Source organism: Lentinus tigrinus (assembly GCF_003813185.1).
Source record: "Lentinus tigrinus ALCF2SS1-7 unplaced genomic scaffold L226scaffold_44, whole genome shotgun sequence".
In the NCBI taxonomy this organism is placed as follows: Eukaryota; Fungi; Basidiomycota; class Agaricomycetes; order Polyporales; family Polyporaceae; genus Lentinus; species Lentinus tigrinus.
Genome location: NW_027137953.1, coordinates 28636 through 53086, shown reverse-complemented (window position 1 = coordinate 53086; position 24451 = coordinate 28636). Strand labels below are relative to the sequence as shown.

General features: G+C 55.2%; 7 protein-coding genes across 7 annotated transcripts; 4 read left to right on the top strand and 3 right to left on the bottom strand.

The window, feature by feature from the left end:
* Window positions 1–166: 166 nt before the first annotated feature.
* Window positions 167–1241, bottom strand: L226DRAFT_266909 (uncharacterized protein). Its single transcript, XM_067673431.1, has 4 exons — window positions 1032–1241; window positions 637–979; window positions 438–573; window positions 167–390 (listed from the first exon to the last, which is right to left on the bottom strand). The coding sequence occupies exons 2-4, from the start codon at window positions 936–938 to the stop codon at window positions 265–267; spliced, it is 564 nt and encodes a 187-aa protein (XP_067530266.1). The 5' UTR covers window positions 939–979; window positions 1032–1241; the 3' UTR covers window positions 167–264.
* A 754-nt stretch (window positions 1242–1995) lies between these two features.
* L226DRAFT_471367 (manganese peroxidase isozyme precursor) lies at window positions 1996–3832 on the bottom strand (the record flags this gene model as incomplete). Its single annotated transcript, XM_067676376.1, has 12 exons — window positions 1996–2100; window positions 2165–2239; window positions 2303–2400; window positions 2468–2513; window positions 2582–2651; window positions 2767–2892; window positions 2948–3026; window positions 3082–3135; window positions 3187–3254; window positions 3311–3445; window positions 3502–3709; window positions 3772–3832. 12 exons carry the CDS (start codon window positions 3830–3832, stop codon window positions 1996–1998), a joined length of 1125 nt encoding a protein of 374 aa, XP_067530265.1.
* Window positions 3833–5387: 1555 nt separating this feature from the next.
* Window positions 5388–7999, top strand: L226DRAFT_526400 (uncharacterized protein; the record flags this gene model as incomplete). The annotated part of the gene is made up of 5 exons (XM_067679044.1): window positions 5388–5436; window positions 5501–5709; window positions 5768–6791; window positions 7076–7293; window positions 7352–7999. The coding sequence occupies 5 exons, from the start codon at window positions 5388–5390 to the stop codon at window positions 7997–7999; spliced, it is 2148 nt and encodes a 715-aa protein (XP_067530264.1).
* A 927-nt stretch (window positions 8000–8926) lies between these two features.
* Window positions 8927–11380, top strand: L226DRAFT_424930 (uncharacterized protein; the record flags this gene model as incomplete). Its single annotated transcript, XM_067674626.1, has 4 exons — window positions 8927–9193; window positions 9249–10581; window positions 10634–10914; window positions 10967–11380. Coding segments are annotated over 4 exons (2295 nt in total), but the record flags the coding sequence as incomplete, so codon positions are not given.
* A 3580-nt stretch (window positions 11381–14960) lies between these two features.
* L226DRAFT_425563 (uncharacterized protein) lies at window positions 14961–17912 on the top strand (the record flags this gene model as incomplete). Its single annotated transcript, XM_067674635.1, has 6 exons — window positions 14961–15161; window positions 15238–16020; window positions 16132–16303; window positions 16998–17120; window positions 17177–17448; window positions 17502–17912. Coding segments are annotated over 6 exons (1962 nt in total), but the record flags the coding sequence as incomplete, so codon positions are not given.
* Window positions 17913–20220: 2308 nt separating this feature from the next.
* Window positions 20221–21391, top strand: L226DRAFT_616631 (Isochorismatase hydrolase). Its single transcript, XM_067686937.1, has 2 exons — window positions 20221–21106; window positions 21184–21391. Exon 1 carries the CDS (start codon window positions 20301–20303, stop codon window positions 20913–20915), a length of 615 nt encoding a protein of 204 aa, XP_067530261.1. The 5' UTR covers window positions 20221–20300; the 3' UTR covers window positions 20916–21106; window positions 21184–21391.
* A 763-nt stretch (window positions 21392–22154) lies between these two features.
* On the bottom strand, window positions 22155–24167 carry L226DRAFT_616630 (uncharacterized protein; the record flags this gene model as incomplete). Its single annotated transcript, XM_067686936.1, has 4 exons — window positions 23959–24167; window positions 23351–23895; window positions 23143–23279; window positions 22155–23087 (listed from the first exon to the last, which is right to left on the bottom strand). The coding sequence occupies exons 2-4, from the start codon at window positions 23811–23813 to the stop codon at window positions 22155–22157; spliced, it is 1533 nt and encodes a 510-aa protein (XP_067530260.1). The 5' UTR covers window positions 23814–23895; window positions 23959–24167.
* Window positions 24168–24451: the final 284 nt, after the last annotated feature.

Sequence of the window (24451 nt, the reverse complement as noted above, 5' to 3'; positions counted from 1 at the left end):
CATCCTCCCGGAGGCTAGACCGCCGATCATACTCTGCTGTCCTGTGGCACGCGAGCTCCGATGTCCCATGCGTCGCGACGGGAGAGCTGCTTAGCATACGATGCTGACCACTCGCACTGGGGGTAGATCCAGGTGGGCGGCGGTACCACTCCGTAGACTTTATGGAGTCCCAAGATCAAGAACGTGGATGAGGGACGTCAATCGCTGCTTTGCGACGAGCAGCTAATTCTGCACCTATGGATGGTGTTCTACGACTGGCAGATCCTAGACTTGGAGAGCGTCGCTCCTCCATGCCTGTGGGGTCAGAGACGTACAATATGCGACGTCCGCGACGTCGTCGTCGTCTTCTGAATCGTGACGGAGCCAGTTCACACTCCTCGGCTGCGGAATCTAGCCAATTGAGCATCAACTCCTAACCAATCATAGAGCTTACACACCTTCAGAGTAGTCACGTTCTGCACCAGATGATGGAGCTTGTTCTCGTTCGACAAAGCGGGTCTCGTCGATGACTGAGTCCAATGGCGGCAGCTTCTCGACCGAATGAGTAGAACGTCGACCATCAGAGACCGGGCTCTTGAGAGTCAAGAGTCGAAGAGTTAATGAGATGTGCCAAAGAAATGAGATATGGGTTCGCACCTTCCATGCATCATCCAGTGATTCCATAGCAGGGCTCGGAGTCCTACCATATTGACTGACGACAGAGGGATGTGGTCCTGGGATCCGAGTCCGGGAAATGAGAGAGATTCAGCGTCACAGTGTACTACGCTAGAGGCCACGGTGCTGGGGACGCTGGCACGGGACAAAGGGGGTGACGCCGGTTCGGTACTCGCAGCTGCAGCAAACGGATTTGCGCTCAAGACGGGCCCACAAAAGATCCAAGGGTCGTCTACGTGCCTTCGCAGGGCGCTGCAGGAGGCTCCGAGTCCGGATTGATACATGACTCAGTATGGCCCTCAGGAGACACGATGAATTCAACTTCCTGTCGGACCTGTCAGTGAACAGTCAGTGTGCGACAAACAAGCCATGTTTACCATTTGATTAGGGCGGAGACGTTTGCTTCCAACTGCGACAGGTGTGCCAGGGGTATACGGCGACACAATCTCCTGAAGCGAATTCGGCAAAACAGGAGGCAGAACTTCTGCTGAAGGTTCAGTTGGCACGCATGGAATGGGTGAGCCTGCGATAACGGGACCACCCTGCGATGGCGGTACGATCGCGGATCGGACTGAGAACGATAAGCGTAAGCAATAGCATTGAAATGTGAGTACAACTCATCTGGGGGGACTTGAGTCATGGGCTTGTGTGCGGGGCCGAGGAACGGGTATCGGAAACTTCCCAGGCCACTTTCGAGGTCGACTCGTCCTGTCGAGCGCTGCTGTGCAACCTCAACGGCCCCAACGAGTCTCCTGAACTATTTTCCTCCTGCTCCTCCCGGGCCACGAAGTAGCTGTTACCCATATTGTGTGACGGCCTGCTTTGTGTGGATGACAGACTGCAGTGGTCAAGTGTCCGATGTTGAAGCGCTTAGATGAGAATAACTCGCACAGCGTTGCAGTGCGCCATGTTTTTCGAGACTTCTGATCTAGCGCGATGTTTGGCAGTTGGTACTTAGCCGATGGCTCGTGAAGACGGGAAACGGCGGCTCACCAGAGAAACCCTCCGTTCGCGGCCGTTGCTCGGACTATGGTTCAGGACAGGCTTGTTCAAGCGTCCACCGGCGTCACGATCGGGAGTGCGCCATTGCCACTGGCAACCGCACTGCGTGCTGTAAACAGGAGAGAACAATTCAAGTTAACTTCCCTGATCCAAACACGTTACATGTACACCAAATAGGCCCATACGCAGCGAGCGACACACAACCCGACGGAAACCGACTTTCTCCCACATTTACATATCACCATCTCAAACACCTTTCCTTAGACCTATGTTCTTGAACTCATGCTCTAACTCCGGTTCGTCCGCATATGTTCAGGAAGGCGGACTGAGGAGCATCTGTCAGAGACGTACACTGAAGTCGAAGTGAGAAGATACATACACAGGTGCGACAGTGGTGACCGGGCCAGGGTCGGTCGGGAGAGTCGGGAACGGGGTAGCCGCGCACTAAAAGGCCCAGGCATGAGCAGTATGTCCGCATTCCAGCCCGATAAAAGGAGATAGAACCTACAGCTTGCTCAACGTCGTCAATGGTCAGACCAGCCGGGAAGTGCGCGTCGCTAGCCGGAGGCGGCGGGACCGGGATCTTAGAGACACACCGTCAGCTCAAACGCAGAGGGGAGGTATTACCTAACGAAAGTCGACGTACCACTTCGCTGCAGTCAATGAGCTGGCTCTCGTCGTTCCCGAGAAGCGTCATCTTCCTGAACGCCTGCTTGAAGCGGTTCTGTGCCTTGGCCTGGTTGTCTGGAGGAATACCCATCAGCTACGCGAGCCCCCCTGCCGACCAGAGGAGACTAGAAAAGATACGCACTGACGAAAGACTGCCACTCGCACGCCGTGCGGGAGTCGCGAGCGAGCTATTCAAGTACAAGAGGGAGAACTCAGCATCGACCAGCAGCAGCCATCCTAAAGACATCGCACTCACGTCGTGGTCAGACTGGAGACGAATCTCGCCGGCCAGAGGAGACATGACCTCGCCCTGGTTCGATCCGTTCCTGCGGGTCGGGTCAACGCAGCTCAGGTCAGCTTCGGTTCATGATCTCGCGGGCCGATGTTCGTTGTCCATGTCATGGACAACATTGGCCCGGCATTGACAGATGGAACACGTACCCTGGGAAGAGGGTGCCCTTGAGCTGGGTCTCAATGAAGAACTGGGTATCGAACAGGTCGGGAGTCGAGTCGAAAGGCGTGCCCGGGATCGTGGGGTCCACGTGGTCCGCAGCGGCGATGGTATGACTGCAATTGAATGGCGAGTCAATTGCAAGTCTACGAAACAGAAGAGCAGACTTACGAGACAAGGAGCCAGACTACCTCGACGTTGGTAAAGCCGCCGGCGTCCGACATGCGGGCCAAGATGCTGTCAACGGAGTCTATTAAAGACGTCAGCCATACACGAGAAACTATGGAAGTATCAGAGGTACTAACCAAAAGGCTCCGGAACAGTCATGTCGGGTGCTGGCTGAGTGGCGTCTTGGCGACCTGCAGGTAGCGTGAGCGGCGTGATGCATAAGATCACCCTTCGATGCGCACCGATGAAGACATCGAGCTGGGGGGCACCCGGGCAGTTGCTCACGCCCAAAGCACCAGCGAATTGGATACTGTAGCCAGGTCAGTCCGTCATGAATGGGTACTACCCATGAAGGCGGATACTCACAAGTCGGCAACTGAAAGGTTGTGGCGAGCGACGAACGGCTTTTGCTCGTTGATGATTTCATCAACACCCAAGTTGGCATGGAAGTTGGTCTCGATGTCCTCGAAGATGGCGATCGAGCCGTCGGCGCCTCCGCCACTACATGAACACAACATGAGATCACATCATGGTATGAAGTCGCGCGGAAGACTTACCCGAACTCACCACGAGCAGCGATCGCGGGCGAAATACCGATAGCGTCGTGGAAGGTGAGCCGAAGAGACTCGTGTACGTCCTCGCCACACTGGCCACCGTCGAAGAGGTTTTGCTGGAGGTCGTCAGCGACGGCGAAGAGCTGACAGCAGGCTGCGTTCGTCGCGGTGTGAACACCGTCGTCGCATGCGACTCGGCGTGTCAACGCAGCTAAGCAGAATTGGTATCAGAGATGCGTCGACGATGAACGATGGCAAGGTAGAAATGCGTACCACTAGTGGTGTGAAGGGCTGCGAAGAGAGAGACGATTGACAAAAGGGACTTGAGAGCCATGGCGAGGATACGTAAGAGGATGCAGCTGTTCTCTGAGGGATCCCCGAAGACAAACTGGACCTTATATGTGATCCAGGATAACGTTCAAAAAGTCGAAGGAGATTACCTATGTCTAAGGTCACCGAGTGTACCGAGGAGCATCCCACTCCTAACACCAATCATCGAGCAGCCATTTCATGTCTGTGCGAGGCCTCCCCCATTGCAGTAAACGAGAAAATCATCCACAAAATCGGTGTGTCTGCCCTCGAGTTGAGCAAGACCAATGGCGTCGTGGAGCTAGTCTTCGAGAACGACGGCTACTATCGCCCGACTATGAGCCGGATCCGAGTACAGTGGTTTCTGGGAGTCCAGTCAGTCAGCGGATGCACTGCTCTCGTCAATGTCCTACGCACCTTGGGTATATTCCTCATGCTATCGAGGGGCGGGACGCTCGGCTGCGACAGCGTTACGGCCGGCACCGTCGAAGTACGGCGACTGACCCAATGCGATCCTGTACCGCTGTCAAGGTCAAGACATAGAAGCAGATTGCCTGTGTAAAAACCGAGGACGAGGCACGGATGAGCGTTATAGACACGAACCTTCGTATATCCATTCGCACGGACGGCACCGAGGCCAAAGCTGTGGGCGCGTGGGACGCCGACACATTGGTCGCACTCCCACCAGGGGCTAGAGGACCGTAAGGCACAGTGCCTTAGTCCGCACGGATTGCACCGTATTTAGGTATGGCTACACTCGCAATGCCACCTGCGGCAGTCCTGACCGTCCGACGGCAAGACTGATAGACTTGCAGGATGAGTTTGCGGAGTCTGGCGTCGGATTGGGCAGCTCAACTGGTTCAAAGTATCCCTGATGTGCAACGTTGAAGAATTGTCGAGGATCGAATGCAACGCAGCCGTGGTCGGAGGCAAGAGGTCAAGCGACTCGTAACGGTAGTCATGTGCCAGCAGCGGCGGCCTGTGGGGCCTGGGCCCAATAAACGCGCTACCGGTCCGGCGTCCCGGGCTCCCGACTTTGTCTTCCCGGCAGGCTGGCAGTGTAGTAGATATGTACATACGACCACGACCTCGGACCACGGCTAGCACGACCACTTCGTCATACCCGTACTATAAATTCGATGCGGGCTCCCAGTGGGCTGATAGAGACTGTAGTCCATTCATTCGCTACACCAACCGTAAATTGTCAAGGTTAGTGTCCAGTATAGTCATGATCACTCTCACGAATTCAACGTGGACCCGTACACCTGCGAGCGCGAGACTGTGCAGAGCGGGGGGCCTCTCAGCATGCTATGTTGAGAATCAAAGGGTGAAAGTTCAGATGACTGACCAATCCGTCGACAACTTACTGGCTCCTAGGCCGTTGATCTCAAATTATTCGCGGCCGCGTTAAGTAGTTCACGAACTCCAATGGGTCATCAGCCGCACCCGGATATTTACAAACAAAGCTTTCAACCTTTAGATACTTGCGTTTTAAGGCTGTTTACCCGGATGCGTCACCGAGCGCTTCTGCGCCGACCATTGTTCTTCCTCACCGCCACCTGCCCTATACTCGCAGTATCATGTCCTTTTCAAGTTCTTCTCTACGCAGTTGTGACTGCTCTAGCCCAGGTATGGCACAACTCGCAGGCTGCTACGAACAAGCCCAAGGTCTGAGGTCCTAAAGGAAATACAGGTATCAACAGCACCGGTGGTTTCAAGCGTTGGGCTTCCGAACTCGACAGTAGAATCATCCTCGTCGACATTCCGCTGGAGGACTACCTGGAAGAACTCGTCCCGTGCTCATTTATATACGAAGCAGCCGAAGTCGCCCTCAACCCCAACGCGTTCTCCAACTATCAACCTGGTAAAGGTTCACTGGCCGTGAAGTGTATCCCGGAAGTGGTGCATCGCATACCATTTTCATCGTCGTCCATCCGTTCACCGTATGAGTCTCTTCTAGCGTGCCGGCCTAGAGGCTCTGGTCTCTGATTTCGAGGAAGAAGTCCGACTCACTTTCTGGGAGTCGCACGACGACTCGCACGACTACCGCTTCCCTCTCAGCTCCAATTCCGTTGATCATTCCAAGTCATCCCCGGACATCTCGGTCTCATTTCCTGGAGCTACAGATATGAACACGACGATTAAGAGCAGCAGGTGGGAAGTCATCTCCATGTGCATTGAGGCGAAGGACAGCGAGAGCAAAGACCCCTTCCCCACCCTCGAGTCTGCCAAGTCTGATGTACAGACCATCGTTCGGCTGGCACGGAACGCGCGGACCCTCATGCTCGTTCATGGCTTCCTCTACTCCTTCGTCCTTGGCATTTACGGCAACACTGTCCGGATCGCCCGGATCGACCGCACCGTCTGTATCGTCAGCCGTCCCTTCAACCTCCACGAGAACATCGACATCCTCAAGTCCTTCTTCTGGCACTTCACCCATCCCATCGTCGGTTCGCCTGTGGTTGGATGCGACCCGACCATTCGGTGTTTGACGACGGCGGAGGACGCGTGGCTGCAGAAACACCTCTCGCGCACTGGCGTCAGGCGTACGAGCATGGATGTCTTCATGACGCGACGAGTGGAGGTATACAACGACGAAGGCGGCACGATGGTCCCGTACTTTGTCTACCAACTGGTTGACGTCAACCCACGACTCATGTCGCGATCGACCATGGTATGGCGCGCCATCAAGGACACGTACGAGGAGGATCAACGCGCCGAGAAGAACGTCAAGTCGTGCATCCTGAAGGATTCTTGGCGGCCGCTTGTCCGTCGCCCTGAAATCGATTTCTATCGTCGCATAGCAGGCACTATCTCGGATGAAGAACGCTGGGGTCTTCCGAAGATGGTGATTGGCGGAGACATTGGACAACTGGAGTTGCGATCGTGGGAGACGTGCTCTCCTAATGCCGAGTACTTGACCGATGAGCGCCACCTCAAGTCACCTACGACTGCTAGTACCGCTGGGCGTACTACTCTAGCTGGTACATCCTCCGAGACACCTTCCCCGGCTCCACCGGGATACCCCCACCAATTCTCAACCTCGCTTCCATGGCCACAGCATCAGACAGTTACCTGCTCGATTACTGCTCGATCACTCCACGCTCACCGTGAGCGTAGCCACATGCGGTTCGTTATAGAAGACGTTGGGCGACCGCTATCCGAGTTCCGCGACACAAGAGAGCTTGTCATGGCCCTCAGGGACGCCATATGTTCTCTGCGTTCTGCGTTCTGCACTTGAAGAACGTTGAAGCTTACGCATTAACAGGCCATCGCCTTGCCTGGGAAAAGGCGGGACTCCTCCATCGAGACATTAGTCTCGGGAATATCCTCATCGTTGTAGAGCCGAACAAAGCAGGATTTGTCGGCTTCCTCCACGACTTCGACTATAGCTCCATGACAGAACCCGCTCCGGATGATCTGGCACCTGCTTCAACCAGTTATGCTCCTCGCGACGTTGACAAACCAGAGCTAAGGGAGAGAACGGTCAGTTTGAGCCTGTCATATTCTTCACGGCATCAACGGCTAACAAAGGTTTGGCCAGGGTACCCGATACTTCATGGCCTGCGAGTTATTGAGGGGGGGTCAGAGCGGTGTGGTGCATCGAGTCTATCACGACCTAGAGTCGTACTACTGGGTCCTGCTTTGGCTCATCTTGCAACACACCCATCACAACCTCGGACATGCGCAATTGGAAGAAGTCTTCGAGTTTGACGACCTCAGTGTTGCCTTGAGAAAGAAAACGCGATGGCTCTGGGGTGGCTTCTGGGACGAGGATGACAAGCTCATCGTCCAGGACAACGCCCCGCTCACGGACCTGATGGCGAGTTTCAAGAGACTGGTCACGGAGATGTGCACCAATCGCTATCAGAGCAAGGTTCTCACGTACCAGTCTGTACTCGACCTCTTCGACCACGCCCTGGCGCAACCTGGGTGGCCCATAAACGACCGCGTCCAGTGCACCCTTCTATATCCGCGTTTCCAGCAGGACGATAGAGAGGGACTTTGCGTGAAGCCGATTGCCGAGATCCGCAGTATGGCCGTCAACGGCTCTGGCATACTCAGAGTGAAGAAGCATACTGCTACTGTTGCTGCGCTCGACGTCTGCCCTCATGGCGCGGAAGATGAGGCTGGGCCCTGCATGGTGCGGGAGGATGGGCCGTCGAACCCCAAGAGGCGCAAATGCGAATAAAAAGCAGCCATGGATCTGCCGCCTTCTTCTATGTCTCTCCTTCGATACAGGCCTTGTAGCGCGGCAATGCTTGTTTCATTGATGCGTGAGCGAGCGGTCGTAGAATGATGATTATTTTGCTGTGTACTGTATTGATGAATGGGAAAGCTCATGTGCGTGCATCACTCGTATTCTGTACTGCACACGTTTCTATGCGAATACCAAGAGCATAGGGATGAGTTCGCAGCTGGCCGGAAAGTGGTTAAACGAGAGAGGAGTTCCGGTCCGATCGGCCCTTTTTGCGCGCTAAAGAGACGAAGAGTCGACTTGGTCGGGCTTCGCTGGCACTGTCCTTCCCGCCGCCGGCCCACAGGCACTTAGCATTGCATTGACTCACTCAACGCGACACTTGAAGAGGGCATCTCTTTGCATATGTGCGTTATTGTTCGTTCCGCGGAGGTAAGTGTATATCATCTGCTCAAGGAATGCACACATAGCAATCGCCACCGTACATACTGAAGAGCTCTATTGCTCATAAAATCGCTGGTTCGTCCGTGACTTCAGTACAGTTGCACTTAATATCACGCCACTTCACCCTATCTTCGGCTATTTTGCGCCTCCCAATCCAACAACAGCTGACTGTGGAAGATGTATCGTCAATCGAGTCTGTTCAGGGTCACTCCGTCTTCGGCTCATTCAAGCTATGTAGACGCGTCATGAGATCGGTGCGCGGGAATCGGGATTATCTGATCGTTGATGGGCTATGGCCGACGTGGTTGCATTTCCGGTCACAGCGCGCTTGTGTTCCGACCCATTGTCCTCCCGACCCACTACGTTCGAATCCCAACCACCCTCCCAATCATCCTCCCAACCATCCTCCCAACTCTTCAAATGTCTCTCGGAACTCGAACCCCTGCTAGTGCCTTTGGTTGCTTAGGCAGCTCAGGTATGACTGGCCAGCCTTCCACACCGAGGCGAACGTCGGGTGCTAACAACCACCCAACCTGTGCTGCAGACAAACTCCAGTCGACCCTCATCGAGAACTGGAAGAAGGAACTCATCGACAGAATCAACCTCTACGATGGCTCGAATGACAAGTTCATCAGGACCTTCGTCCCCTCTCGAGCTCGCTGCAACTTCGGAGGTAACGTCAAGAACGCGTTCGCGGACTGGACTCCTCAGGCAGGACAGGAAGTGGAGAGTTACGATGTGCTGGTGAGTGTGGTGGTTGCATACCTAACGACATGCTATCGTACTCACATCACTCAAGCTCAAGGGGCTCGACACCCTGGTGAAACCTTTCCCCGAAGACAAACGGCTGTCGTTCTTCCGCTCCCATTCCCACGAGATGAAGTTTCCCTTCACCCAGTTCGAATCCAACCACCACACTTCCAACCCCAATCTCGCGGCCTTACTCCCTGGGGTCGTCTCACCTCCTGACGCGGCTAATCCGACATGGTCCGACTTCTCCATGATCATTGAGGCCAAAGCGACCGCCGCCGACGATCCGTTCACGTCGAACAGCCTCGAGAGTTGTGAAGAGGTGTTTCGGCTGGCTGTGAGTGCTCGAAGTCTGATGCATGCCCACGGCCTCCTCACGACGTTCGTGCTCGGTATCTACGGCGACATCGCGCGCATCGCCCGTTTCGACCACGCCTGTGCCGTTGTATCCAAGCCGTTCTCGCTGAAGAAGCTGGAAGACTTGAAGCTTCTCCAGAGGTTCTTCTGGCGCTTTGTCCATCCCTGTGACTCCGTCCCCTTCGTTGGATGTGACCCCACCGTCAGGAAGCTGGATTCGGACGACGAGGAGTGGCTGAAGGATCAACTCAACGCGATCAACTTCCCCGGCGTCGATGAACTCGTTCTGCGTGAGGCGCGTTGTGCGGAGGTCTACGACGACGACAATGAAGGTGAGGACCTCAACACCATCGAGCCGAAGCCATACATCATGTTCAAGGCGCTCGACGTGAATGGCCGCCTCTTCTCACGCGCGACAACGGTGTGGTTGGGGATCCGTGACAATCGCGGCGCGGGCGAGAATGATGATGAGACCGTGGCAGATGTGACCATGCACGACTCCTCCTCCTCAGAGGACGTGTCCCAGGCCGGCACGGAGAAGGCAATCATTAGGATCATCAAGGATGCCTGGCGTCCGCTACTCCGTCCCCCGGAGACAGAGTTTTACAACCTCTTAAACACGAAAATCTTCCCAGAGGAGCGTATCGGTCTTCCAACCCTTCTAGGTGGTGGGGACCTTGGCGAGAGGGAGGTCCGTCAATGGGAGAAGGCTCTTTATGGCGAGCCGACTCCCTCTGATGAGATAGACCACCAAACCCGCCTCTCTGCCACGAAGACCGCGGACCTTGATGACTCTCTGGAGAGCGCTCCCCCATCCATGCTCGTGCTCGGGCAAAGCACTTCGAACGCCATTCCTTCCCATCGACCCACGCAACAGACCTTCTCGTGGCGGCTCACTCGAGGAAACGACCAATGGCACCGAGAACGCAGTCATATGCGCTTCGTAGTAGACACGATCGGGCGCTCAATAACCGACTTCCACTCTACTCGAGAACTTGTGGAAGCGATGCTGGATGCCATCAGAGGTGAGTTCTAGTTGTTGCTCGAGTGGTCAAACCCTCATGTTATTGCTCGCAGGTCACAAGCTGGCCACCGAGAAAGTCGGAGTGCTCCATAGGGACATCAGTGTCGGGAACATACTTATTGTCGACAAGGCGGACGAAGGATCTCTATCTCGAGGTTTCATCCACGACTTCGACTACAGCTCATGTGCTGTGGGCGTCGACAACGATCTGCCAACAAACCCCTCGAACAACAGCACAAAACGCTCACTCGATGACGTCGTCCAATTAGTCCTCGCGGCAAACGACGACGCTGACAACGCTGACAACGCTGACGCAAACCTGAAGGAGCGAGCCGTGAGTGGTTGACATGATGTTCATGCTGCTTTATCTGATTGGGATCTTTCAGGGAACGTACTACTTCTTGGCGATCCAATTGCTTGAAGAAGCTGGCGTGCCGCACGAGATTTTTCATGATCTCGAATCGTTCTATTGGGTTCTCCTGTGGGTGATTTTGCGCCACATGGAGCACAACCATCGCTTGAGGCAGATGGCTTCCGCCGATATCTTCAGGGACGGCTCGGCCGCGGTCGCTCTGAAGCTGGTCTGGCTTAGAAACGAGTCTTGTCTGGTAATCACGGACAACGTCCCCCTCACGGCGCTTCATGACAAGTTCAAGGGCCTTCTTGCAAGATCCGTCTATAGGCATAAGGGAGAGGAGAACGAGTTGACATACGAAGCGGTGGAGAAGCTCTTCGTCGAAGCTCTCAACGACAACAGGTGGCCTAAGGATGACGCTGCCAAGCCCTTCGTCATGCCCAACCCTCATACGCATGAAAGCATGGTTCAAAGACAGCCGGTTCCCTCGAAGAAGAAGAAATCCGGTCCTCAACCCGCGGTCCGCCCTAGACTCAAGCGCAAGTGCAAGGCCATTGATGATGCCTCATCCGGACCTGCTAAGCGACCTCTTCGTACTGCTGCGCTCTGAAACGAGGCAAGCAGGGTTAGGCTGCACCGAGGCTTCGCTCGAGCTACCTTGTGGTGAAAGGTATCTTCCTTCTTCTTCCGCAGGTCTCTGCGCAACGCATTGAACCTCTATATTCACAACGAATGAGGGTTATCGTTTCCCGCATGCGTCCCGTATCACCCTCACCTCTGCGAACGAGGAGCACGAACACTTGCGCGACTTTCTGCAGACAACTTTGCGCAGGAGTCGTTCCGGTTCAGTCGCACGTTCTCCGAGCGTATGCCATCGATTACTTACTGTAACCCCTACCCAGTCATGTTGTCCTAACAGCTGTACTATATTCCCGAATTGAATGCCGTCCTGTTTGCAGTCAGCGTTCATTGCCTTCAAGAGGATTCGAGGGAACACAGCGGTCGTAACTCGCCCTGAGCCTAGTTCATCACTAGGTAGTAGTGGTTGACAGATAATTTATAGGGCTGGCTATGGTGTTGGTACAGAGCTTTAGCGCGATCTTTTAGTCGCGACGATGCTACGATGCTGGACATTCGCAGCATTCAAAGTGTGGGCAGGCTAAGGGCTTAACTTCTTTGGCGTCAAATTCCGGACCGGTGCCATTGCGGGCGCCTGTCAGAGTCGAAACGTTGATCCTGAACCGTACGGTCGCGTTTGACCTACGAACCATCGCCCTCGATTGCGATTCAAGGGCAGCAGCTCAGGATGGGTTCCTTCCAGTGCTTTATGCTGCGCATTTGGTACTCTCAGTGACTTGGTGCGGCACGCGCCACTTGCCAGATACCATTGCTGGCATCCGATCGCCGTACCATCACGCAACCACCCCAGTGGAACACGCAAAGTGTAAAGATGTCGAACTCAACACGTTCTCTCGCCAACTTTCTCAGTAATTATGCTGCACACTTAGGTATGATCCGCCGTGACAGTGCTTTCTGCACGCTATGCTCCCACGTCCTCACTACTCCGCAAGATGCTCTTGCCGACAGTCCTCAAGTGATCGCCGCCTGGTACAGCGAGCTACATCACCGAGTCCATGTCTACAAAGACTCCGTCGAGGAGTTTCCCGACCTCTTTGTGCTGCTCCGAGACCTACAAGTCCTCGTCGGAGTGTTTTCAGAGTGACAACCACAGATCATCGTCTCTCACGAACAACCGTTGTCTGGTTGGCCGTCCAAGACAACTGCGAGTACAACGGGGATGAGCCTATTTATCAGTCGTTACCGCCCCGGGTCAATGGAAAGGGGGCCATTTGGATGCCGTTGAGCTTGTATTCGTTATCTGATTGTATTCAATCCGCTCTCCTGCTTGATACTACTTGACTGTGGTGGTCTGTTACTTCCAATAGTCAGCCTGAATTCTGATAGATGACAGTGTGGCCTCATCGTATTGGCTTTCCGGACGATGGAGTGAGAGCGTTATACGCTCGGGCCAAGGCATACCTATTGAGGCATACACGCTCCACACGAGGCTACGGCAACATGCTGGGGCGGAGTATGGAATTAGAGTTGGTCCAGGCCATCTGGCTGATTGATGGTGCTGTAAGCATCTACCCACGGACCAAGGAGCTTTGATATGCGGATTGGGTGCGGAGTGGGAAGTATAGTCGCGTCGAGATACTCGCAACTTGAACTCTGGTCCAAAAGCCGCCGCTCTATTCTTTTGTGGTGCGCATAAGGTACACGATAATGTGAGAGTAACAGAGCACAATGATGAGTAGGCCCCTTAATTACCGTTGGTGGTTAGAGAGCGTGGGAGAGTCAAGTTCCGGCCCGATCGCATATTGCGCGCCAAGATCCAAGGCTTCGCACGCTGGCACCGGTCGGGCCTCCGCTGGTACTGGGGAGCAGCAACGCCCTGCGAGAAAACGTTAGCGCGCGGACACGCGTCTAAGCCATTGTGATAAACCAGATGGGCCATGCCGAGTTGCCGAGTGCATCTCCTAGTAGAAGATCACATAGACGCGCATTTGAGTGGCTGAAGAAGTGGTCGTTTTTTCTGCAGTCCGCTATTGCCTCCCGATAACGCTCAGACATCGCCCATTCTTAATGGATAATGGTTTATGGAAAATTGTCCAAACCGATTGTCTGGTCGATGACTCTAAGGTGTGTAAATCGTAACATCTGGGGACAGCCGAATTCATGTTCTTGCAGTTTCTATCCTTGAACCCCATTCACTGACAATCAGTTTGGACAAATCACAGGTACAATCCTTCTTAACAAGATGTGATAGATATTTATTGCGATCATCGTCGAAAGCGGACTGCAGAACAGTCGCATCGGGTTCGTGATCGTCAGCCACAGGCCCTTAAACGCCCATGGTACTGGTGATTGACTTGGTTCTCCTGCCCAGTACCACACTAATTTCTTCAGATAGAACACTTGAGGACAACGCAAATACATACACATATATGTCTGTCGCTTCCCGTAATGTAAATGTACTCGGAAGATGATGTCTTAATTGGGGCATGTTCTCCGCTCGGAGCACGTGACCGCAGTCTTGCATAGTTTTCAGCCCATAACCCGAGCATTAAGGATCCTGCGTGTACCAAGAAGTTCAAGAATAATAAAGCAACATTATCTCATTTATACGTAGTGCTTTTCTACTCAAATACTGACAGGGAGTGGTCCTAACGTCAATGACCATCGAGCAGTCCTCTCGGCAAGCAGGATCTCTCGTCTGAACATTGATAAGATGAGATTCTCAAGATCTCGCCGCTATCAGCCCCGTGTAGACGCCGAATCTGTTGATAGACGCTGGCCGTCGAAATAGTAGGGGCTGCCTCTCCCCACTGGTACTAAGCAGCATTGCATCCACTCAGAAGGACCCTGAATCAGGAGCATTGTACAATTCTCCACAAAGGTTAGTCATTGTTCGATTCATAAAGGTCTTATCTGATCGAGTGACATCTCGTCGCTGAACGTGCGCAGGTAAGGGTTCTTCTGCACCTATATCAGCTCGAGCCTCGTTCTTGCTCATCGACGGTGCGACATTGCCAGCTGTGATTTACTACGCGCTTGCATTTACGCTACGCCACCCCATTTGCCGTCAGTTTGCGCCTCGCCACCAAGCAACAGTTCACTGCGGAAGTACTGTCGGCCTCTTTCCAGGGTCCCTCCGTTTTCTCCCCATTAAAGTGAGATACGGATCGCAAGGTCGGTGCGCGGGGCTTGTATTTATCTGATTGTTGATGGGCTGTGGCTGACGCTTTGAAATTGACGCCGTGGATGCGGTTGCATTTCCGGGTCGCAGCGCGCTTGTGTCCAGACCCATTGTCCTCCCGATCCACTGCGTTCAAACCCAACCGCCTCCCCAACTCTATAAAATGTCTCTCGAAACTAGAACCCCTGTTAGTGGCCTTTGCTACTCAGGCAGCTCAGGTATGGCTGGCCAGCCCTCCACACCTGTCCGCGGGTCGGGTGCTAACAACCACCCAGCCTGCGCTGCAGACAAGCTCCAGTCGACCGTCATCGAAAGCTGGAAGAAGGAACTCATCGACAGAATCAACCTCTACGATGGCTCGAATGACAAGTTCATCAGGACCTTCGTCCCCTCTCGCGCTCGCTGCAACTTCGGAAGCAATGTCAAGAACGTGTTCGCGGACTGGACTCCTCAGGCAGGACAGGAAGTGGAGAGTTACGATGTGCTGGTGAGTGTGGTGGTTGCATACCTAACGACATGCTATCGTACTCACATCACTCAAGCTCAAGGGGCTCGACACCCTGGTGAAACCTTTCCCCGAAGACAAACGGCTGTCGTTCTTCCGCTCCCATTCCCACGAGATGAAGTTCCCCTTCACCCAGTTCGAATCCAACCACCACACCTCCTACCCCGACCTCGCAGTCTTACTCCCCGGAACCGTCTCACCTTTTGACCCGGCCAATCCGACATGGTCCGACTTCTCCATGATCATCGAGGCCAAAGCGACCGCCGCCGACGACCCGTTCACGTCGAACAGCCTTAAGAGCTGTAAGACGGTGGTTCAGCTCGCTGTGAGTGCTCGGAGTCTGATGCATGCCCATGGCCTCCTCGCGACATTCGTGCTCGGATTCTACGGCGACATCGCGCGCATCGCCCGTTTCGACCACGCCTGTGCCGTCGTATCCAAGCCGTTCTCGTTGAAGAAGCTGGAAGACTTGAAGCTTCTCCAAAGGTTCTTCTGGCGCTTTGTCCATCCCTGCGACTCCGTCCCCTTCGTTGGATGCGACCCCACCGTCAGGAAGCTGGATGCGGACGACGAGGAGTGGCTGAAGGAGCAACTCAACACGATCAAGTTCCCCCACATCGAGAAGCTCGTCCTGCGTGAGGCGCGTCGTGCAGAGGTCTACGACGACGACAATGATGGTGAGGACCTCAACACCATCGAGCCGAAGCCGTACATCATGTTCAAGGCACTCGACGTGAACGGCCGCCTCTTTTCTCGCGCGACAACGGTGTGGTTGGGGATCCGTGACAATCGTCGTGCGTGTGGGAATGACGACGGGAGCGTGGACGACTCGGATGTGACCATGGACGACAACGATACCGATGACGACAATGATACCGGGGACGACAACGATACCCAGGATGACAACGATACCCAGGACGACGCGACCCAGGCCGGCACTGGGAAGGCAGTATACCTGAGGATCATCAAGGATGCTTGGCGTCAACTAATGCGTCTCCCGGAGAAAGAGTTCTACGATATCCTCGACGCCGCTATCGACCCCGATGAGCGTATAGGTCTCCCAATGCTTCTCGGTGGTGGAGATCTTGGCGAGAGAGAGGTCCGTCAGTGGGAGAAGGCCCTTTATGGCGAGCCGACTCTCTCCGATGAGATAGACCACCAGACTCGCCTCTCTGCTACGAAGACCACAGACCTTGACGACTCTCTGGAGAGCGCTCCCCCATCCATGCTCGTGCTCGGGCAAAGCACTTCGAACGCCCTTCCTCCCCATCGACCCATGCAACAGATAGTGATGTGCAGAGCCCGGCTCGGCTCGAAAGCCGCGGCTACGGCTCGGCTTTGGGAGCTACGGCTTGTCGAAGTGGTGAGCCGGGCTCTCTAGGACGGCTTGGGCTCAGCTCAAGCTCGGCTCGGCCTGAGCTGGAGCCCGAGTACAGCGGGCGCTTGCAAGGTCGTGGCTTTGAGAAAGCAACATTGACGACTTCCGGGGGCCCCCACCGAGAGACGAGACAAATAAATACTGCGGAAAAGGTTTGTGAGCTTGAATTATACAGTTTTTAGGCTGAGATTCATTAAAGAACTGACCATAATTGCCCCTCCCATCCGTAGTGTCAGGCTCAAGCTCGAGAGCCCGGCTCGAGCTCACAGAAGTCGTGAGCCGAGCCGTCAGGCTCCGAAAGCCGTCCTCGAAGCTCGGCTCAGCTCGGCCTGAAGAGGGCCGGCTTTGGGAGCCTGACGGCTTGGAGCCGGGCTTGGCACATCACTAGCAACAGACCTTCTCCTGGCGGCTCACTCGAGGAAACGACCAATGGCACCGAGAACGCAGTCATATGCGCTTCGTGGTAGACACAGTTGGACGCTCACTAACCAACTTTCACTCCACTCGAGAACTCGTGGAAGCAATGCTGGATGCCATCAGAGGTGAGTTCCAGTTAATCTTTCGCGTAGTGATCAACGCTCATGTTCATTGTTCTCAGGACACAAGCTGGCAATGGAAAAGGCCGGAGTACTTCACCGGGACATCAGTGTCGGTAACGTGCTTATTGTCGACAAGCTGGAGAAAGGGGCTCTATCTCGAGGCTTCATCCACGACTTCGACTACAGCTCATGTGCCATGGAAGTCGATGATGATGATCTGTCATCAAACGCCACGGATTCGGACTTCCCAGAACTCGATGACGTTTACCAAAAAATCCATGAGCCAGACGACAACGGTGACGACGATGAAGCGAACCTGAAGGAGCGAACTGTGAGTCGTTGAGATGAAGACTCATGCTGCATTATCTGACTCCGATTATCAAGGGAACGTACTACTTCATGGCGATCCAGTTGCTTGAAGAAGCTGGCATACCGCACGAGATCTATCATGATCTCCAGTCGTTCTATTGGGTCCTCCTGTGGGTGATTTTGCGTCACACGGAGCACAAGCATCCCTTGAAGCACCTGGCTTCGGCCGATATCTTCAAGTACGGCGAAGATAGTGTCGCGGCTGGTCGGAAGGCGAACTGGCTCAAGGACAAGTCTTTCCTGATAATCGCGGATAATACTCCCCTTTCGTGGCTTCACAACAGGTACAAGAAGCTCCTTGCTGCGTCGTTCGTGAAGGAGCAGATGGACATGGTGACGTACGCAGCTGTGGAGGAGCTCTTCGTCAAGGCTCTCAACGACAACAGGTGGCCCGAGAACGACGCTGCCAAGCCCTTCGTTATGCCCGACCCTCGCACTCGCACAGTCGTCGCTGGCAAACCCCAACGCAAAGCCCGTACAGGTTCGAAGCAAAAGCGACCTGGCTCTCAACCCGCGACAGTGCGCGCTGGATCCAAGCGCAAGTCTCAGGCCACCGATGAGGCCCCAGTCAGACCTGCTCAGCGACCTCGTCGTGCTGCTGCACCCCCAAAACGGGGTAAGCGGGGTTAAGCGGGGTCGATGCTTCATTCCTCATCTCCCGCTGAACCGTGCTTTGCGACCACGGTGTCTATCTCTTATCGGAGGTGCTTCGAGCCCCTTGTTCCGCCGCCATCCGCACGGCACGACCTGTCTATCCACACCCGGATGCGAGCGATCGTTCCGCGTTCATGTCGAACTTCCCGTGGAATCGACTCGGAACGACATCGTACTACACAACTCCGAGCTGCACCTACCATCATTGTACTACTGCCGGTGTACTCTGCTCATGTACTGTAGCACTGCATGTCGATTTGACTGTCACGGTTCCGTTGATCGTCAACGACTGACTTACTCTAGGCTGTTGTGTGTTATTTCATATCTCTGTCTTCGTGTACTTTATACTTATTCGCTTTCTCTCGAACCCTTTGTCCACCGAGTCCACGAGCACGTTCGAAATGGTTTGTGAGATCATGGGAGCGATCGAAGGTGTGCGCTCTCTTTGTCTTGACATTTGACTCGTGGAAGAAGAATCGACATCCTCCAACTTGAACTCGGACTCGACAGGACATAGAAACCTCTGGGAGACGGCGGGGATCATGCACCGATTGATCTCATCCGACCCTGCCCGGAAAGGGTTCCTGCATGACCTGGAGTTCGGCTTCATGGAGCGTGTACTGCTGGGATCGTCCTCAGAAAGTTGTCCTGGGAAGGCTCGCAAACGCACCGTCATACTCACTAACACCGGCTCACAGGGTACGTTCTTCTACATGGCCATCAACCTCCTCTACCGCGCAAACACGGTACACGGCATCTACCACAACCTCGAGCCCTATTACTGGATCCGATCCTCATCTGGCTCGTCTTCCGGCACACCGCACACAACCTCCGCCCCCCTGCCTCTCCCTCCCCCTGGCTCCGAGGCATACGCATTCACGGAGCACTTCACCAAGCTCTTCATATACACTAATGATCGCCTCGCGGCCGACGCCAAGTTCCGGTGGATCGTCCCCTTCCGACCTTGCGAGTGGGAGACAGGAGAGCCGAACATCGACTTGTGCGTCGAGGGCAACGCGCCGCTCACGGACCTGATCGAGGACCTTCTCCAGTCGATCGTAATTGCGCGGTGCTAGTACCCTCGGGGTTTCCCCTCAGACCAAGCACCGTCGCTCTCACAAGAGATCGCCGCGTCCGGCAAGACGTGTACTGAGTACAGTCATCTATACCCTCCGCGAGCAAAAATGAACTCCGCCCGAGACCGCGAGGGACAGATAGGGCGAGCTCGCTCCCTTCGCGGTCGGTCCGGCGGTCGTCTCGCTTCGAAGAGGGTGCAAAGTCCGAGTGACAGCAACCGCGCGCTCTGGTACATGGGTGGTTGCCAAGCCATCTCCGCCGAGCAGGATTCGCCGGTTGGATCTTCATGTGCGATGAGTAGCAGTGTTCGAATGCTCGAGCGCTCGAAGTCGATGGCAAGGCTTCCGTGCATTCCACTTGTCCGAGTCCATTCAAGTTGAGCGTTTGCGTTTACTGGAGAATTGAGGTCGCCTGCATATCGGAGGTTATGCAGTGCGACGAGACCGTCGGCGATTGATGGGTACCGAATGCACCAATGCTTTCTCCTGCAGCTGTCTGCGACTCGAAAGAGCGACTCGGAGAGCTCACCATATTCGGGGTCATGTGTATCCAGACCCTCCGAGAAGCCGGCGTACCAGATTCCAGTGAAGGTTGTGCGCTTCAAGAAGTTCTTCGAATTGCAACCCAAACGCCGTTAGCTCGCAGCAGTATTCGCTGCGTCATTGTAGCGTAAAGCAGGGCAGGCTCGACCGCCATGTCCGGTATGGTAGTACGTATGAGGATCCCGCGGCGCGGAGATGGTGCGTGTGCTTGTCTTGCTCAGCGTGTTGTGGTAGTTAGTACGAGTTTTAGATTTCATTACGCGTGTTTGCGTAGCGAAGGTTGCTGCGACGGAGCGCATATGCCTTCCGGGATCTTCTCGAGCTAGATAAGTAAGTAAAAGAAAAGGAGAGAGGGAGTGATAAACAGTGACGTCAGATTAAAGGGACTTGCCTAGACAAACGCACTGAGCGTCTGCGTCTGTTAACTGCCAGACGCCGGCGTGCTCTCTCAGGCTGCCTCTGTCCTCGCTGCTACTCTCTTCTTCCTCTCCGCCTCCTCCTCCCCTCCCGCTGAGGCCAATCGCACTTACCAACGTCGTCCATGTCGTCTGCAGAAACCACCCCAGACTCCTCCGTCGTCGCCGAGAACATCGACGACGACTCCAAGCGCGTCCTCCTCATCCTCGACGTCCAATACAACATGCTCTACGACCCACCCGCAGGTATCCCCGCAGGAGCCACCGTCGGCCCCAACATCGCCTCTATCCTCGCCCGCGCACGCGCGGCCGTCCCGCCTCCCCGTATCGTGCACGTCCGTAACAGCGGCGACGCCGGCGAGCCCGACGAGACTGGCACGCGCGGCTGGGAGCTCGTGAACGCGCCCCTCCCCGGCGAGTACGTCGTCGACAAGCGCAAGAACAACGCCTTCGCGGGCACGGAGCTCGGGAAAATTATCCCGCCCACCGCGGAGATCATCATGGTCGGCATGCAGAGCGACTTTTGCATCCGCGCGACGTGCAGTGCCGCGCTTTCGCGCGGGAACGAGGTCCTCCTCGTCAGAGGCGCGCATGCGACGTACGATCGCGTCGAGTACCATAACCATGGGCTCATCACCTCTGCGGCTGAGGTCGAGAAGGAGATTGAGGGCGAGCTGGAGGAGGCGGGCGTCATCATGCTCGAGATGAAGGACCTTCCTGGTATGTTCACAGACCGGTAGTCGCGAGGGCGCACTCGCATGCGGAGGCGGCGGTTCGACATTCGTCTCATTGGAGGGCGTTCGCGTTGGGTGGAAGGGTTGTTATTCTCGGTTCGGATTGGAATGGATTGGACTAGGCTGGTCGGAAGGCCTCCATGTATCTTCTTGTTAACTTATCTCCCTCTGGGCCATGGGGTTTCCTCGCGGTGCAGGTGCGCATATATTCCCCCCTTCTTCCTCTCCCTCTTACTCGTGTGGACCCGTGACTGACAACCAGTCCTTCTGCCAGGTGTATCATACGCTCCCACAGATGTGCCGCTCTTGGTTGTACGTTGGATTCGGGTCTCCTCGCTATCACTGTCTCGGTTCCGGCTTCCAGTTTTGCGATGCATATACGCGCGTAGTAGACTCATGAATTATCGCTCTGGATCTCGCGAATGACCATCGACGGGTGCCCAGATGACACGAACTACGCAACCGCACTGCGGGCTGGCGTGATCTACATAACAGTATTGCCAAGCCATTGATTCCTGAAGCGATAACCTCCATTCCGGTGAGCAGTCTTCCAGGTCTCGAAGGGGCGGGTGACCGCCCCTGTTACCGACATACGTACGACTTACGAGCGGACCGTCGACGCGCCCGCGCGCACCAATGTGCAGCTGTGGGTTCCAGGTACAGTACGTACACCCCCCAGTCGTGACGCGCTGTCAGTGTCCGGATCCCGATTGAAATTCCCCGCACTCAATTCAGTCACGACTCACAGCCACCTGTACGCGTGCGGGTAAAGCACATATACAGCCTCGCGGAGATCTTACCCCGCAAGCGCATTGTCCCGGATCGACGGATTAACGTTGTTGATAACGTTGATGGTGTTTCAAACTTCATAGTTCATGGCACGCCCTTATCAAAAGCACATACAGTACTAGTAGAGCCGCCCGGGTGGTTGAGGTGCGCTGTCCCTGGTTTGTCCGGACATGCAACATAACCATCGTGCAGGTTCTAGGGATTGGCCTGGTATCTGGTACTTCCGTGTTGAAGTTACTCTTTAAGTATCCACCATCTGGCAGGTTCATGTCCGCACCCTCGCATCTTCTACCAGTGAGCGGAAGACACAAGCGCCTGCCCTTTCGAACCTCCGCATATACAGTACCTCTCGTAGCTCTCACCGTCTCACAACGTTGACAACACCTTGCGCTGCTTCGTTGCAGCGGGGATGGAACTCCGTCCTCCGAACGCGCGCCACGGACAGCGCTAGCACGTCTAGCCGCGCCACCGCAAGGACGAGCCACTCCCACCCCCGCCGCGTGAGCTCAAGCTAGACGGTTGCTCGGAATCGGTTCGCCGCCTCTTCGAATACCCGTCGCTGCCCGACGGACCCGGGACATGCGCAAGCGTAGTGACAGGAAGAGCTGCAGCAGCCGCGCTCCGCTTCAGTTGTGGACGCGTTGATATCTGTTGCTGCTCCCAGGGCCCGGGAGTTGCGGGCACGACCCCATCGGCCGGCGGTGTGTTGTCGTGCGGAAGTGCAATGTTGTCCGGAGGAGGCGCGTTGGCGACGGGGTGAGCGTAGTCGGAGGCTCCATCCTCATCCATGCCGTCAGCCAGGTCCACGCCGTTATCGTCCACTTCCTCCTCAGGCAGTGAATTGTCAAAATCCACATCGACGTCGTCCTCATCGTCGTCCTCCGAGTCAGCTCCAAAGGCAGTCACGCCCGGCGCGCTCACAACCGCCGTCTCCGCCGCGACCTTTTCCGGAACCAAAGTGCATGGAACAATGTCGTCCTTGGGCCATTGCTCCGGGTCTTCGATAGCCTTGCGGAAGATCGCGAGGATTGACGCGGACTCGAGCAGGACTCGGTTGCCCTCATATTGTTCTATGACCCAAGAAGCGCGATAAATGAGGGCTTTGAAGTCTCTCAGCAGCGTTGACAGTGGCGCGTTGCCCTCGACGACGAGTTGCTTCCGGGCGACAGAGTTACTGAAGAACCAGGCATTCTTGCAGTTTGCGCCTTCGGTGCGGCTACCGAACTTGAAGATGGTCTTGTAGTATGCTTGCCCCAGGCTATGCCGAGTGTGACGAAGGACGATCCAGAGGAGAACCCAGTAGATCGATTCGAGGTCGTGATGAACGCCAGGAATTACCTGACCTGGCCCTTCCTCGAGAATCTCCATGGCCATGAATTGGTAGTTTCCCTGCGTTCATTTTAGTCAGCCGCGAGTACTCCGACAGATCAAATATGAACTTTACTGTGCGCTCTTTGCGTGAAGCATCGCTGACGCTTGCCCCGGACGAAGATGGAGTAGGGTCAGAAGAGACGAGGATGTTGCCCAAGTTAACGTCTCGGTGCAAGATAGTACCCGCAGACTCCAAGGCAGTTCTGTGACCTGAGGTAAATCATACCCAATCATTAGCCATACGTTATCCGATGAAGACCTGTGCTACATTGCAGTCGTACCTTCGATAGCAGCCAGCACAGCACGGACCAATTCGTGCATGCTTGTGAACTGGTCCAAGGGCCGCCCGACGTCCTTCACCACGATGCGCATTTGACTCCGCTCGCGACATGTCTCCTGCAGCTCTTTCGCGATCGTGGAAGAGAATGTCTGATGCTGAGGATGAGGGACTTTGAAGGGCAGTGCGTGGTCGGCGGCGGATCCAGGAGGAGGCGCGTCCACGGCCGGGCCCGGGGTGGACGGGAGATGGAGGTCACGCTGGCCTTCCGTGGTAGAAACGTTCAAGCGAGAGGACTGTTCCTGGCGTTGTCGAACTTCCTCTTGCCCCTGCCAGTGGTCGCGGCCACATACGAACTTTGGTAACTTGTTCCACTTGGTCGCATCGTCTCCTTGAAGAGCGTGTGTGAGGCGCTCGGGGGAGGAGACGTGGCGCTTCTCGGAAGAGGCGGTGAAAGGGAAGGGCATATCTGTCCCTTGGGTGTTATGAAAAGAGAGCTTGTGTTCAACGTCGATTGAAGGGAGCTACGAGCGCGTTGATGCCCGCGAGCTTGCGGTTCGGCATGCTTAAATAAGAGAACAGCTTTCCAAGATAGATACTTGAGGTGCTCACAGTGACTAGAGTCCGTGAGGTTGAGTGTCGGTGTGTAAAGACGCGATGTCGGGATGAACTTTGTGTCGGGGAAGTCTTCGACGGGTGGGGACAGTTTGACTGACCGAGTTTCGAAACTGAATCTTTGTCTGAGTATGCAGGGGGTAACGTCAGCTCGAGATAAGTTCGATGTTTCGAGTATATGAGAGCACAGGTGTGTGATGGTTGGGATAGACAATGGGTCGGTCTATAAGCGCCGTGTTTGGCGGCGGATGGCTCGCCAGTGCACTGAACACGGTCCGAATTAGTCAAAACTCACCGAATATACACGGCTAGACACACCACATAGAGCTTCCATCTGAATAATGTCCACTATTCAGGCTCGTCACTTATAGGTAAGGTCGTCGATCCCGAGGGCTTGTGTCACCTTTCGAATTGGACGAGGCTGGAGCGTAGTAAGCCTGCGCAGAGTGGATATCATTAAATATCATCTCTGCAGATGTTGAGGCTGGTC

Bases quoted from the DNA above. Each gene is read 5' to 3' on its own strand.
- L226DRAFT_266909 (XM_067673431.1), bottom strand. From the start codon at position 938: ATGTATCAATCCGGACTCGGAGCCTCCTGCAGCGCCCTGCGAAGGCAC. The intron at 574-636 runs GTGCGAACCCAT...TTGACTCTCAAG, and splicing joins CACTGGATGATGCATGGAAG to AGCCCGGTCTCTGATGGTCG. The intron at 391-437 runs GTGTGTAAGCTC...TCAATTGGCTAG, and splicing joins AGAACGTGACTACTCTGAAG to ATTCCGCAGCCGAGGAGTGT.
- L226DRAFT_616631 (XM_067686937.1), top strand. From the start codon at position 20,301: ATGTCGTCTGCAGAAACCACCCCAGACTCCTCCGTCGTCGCCGAGAAC.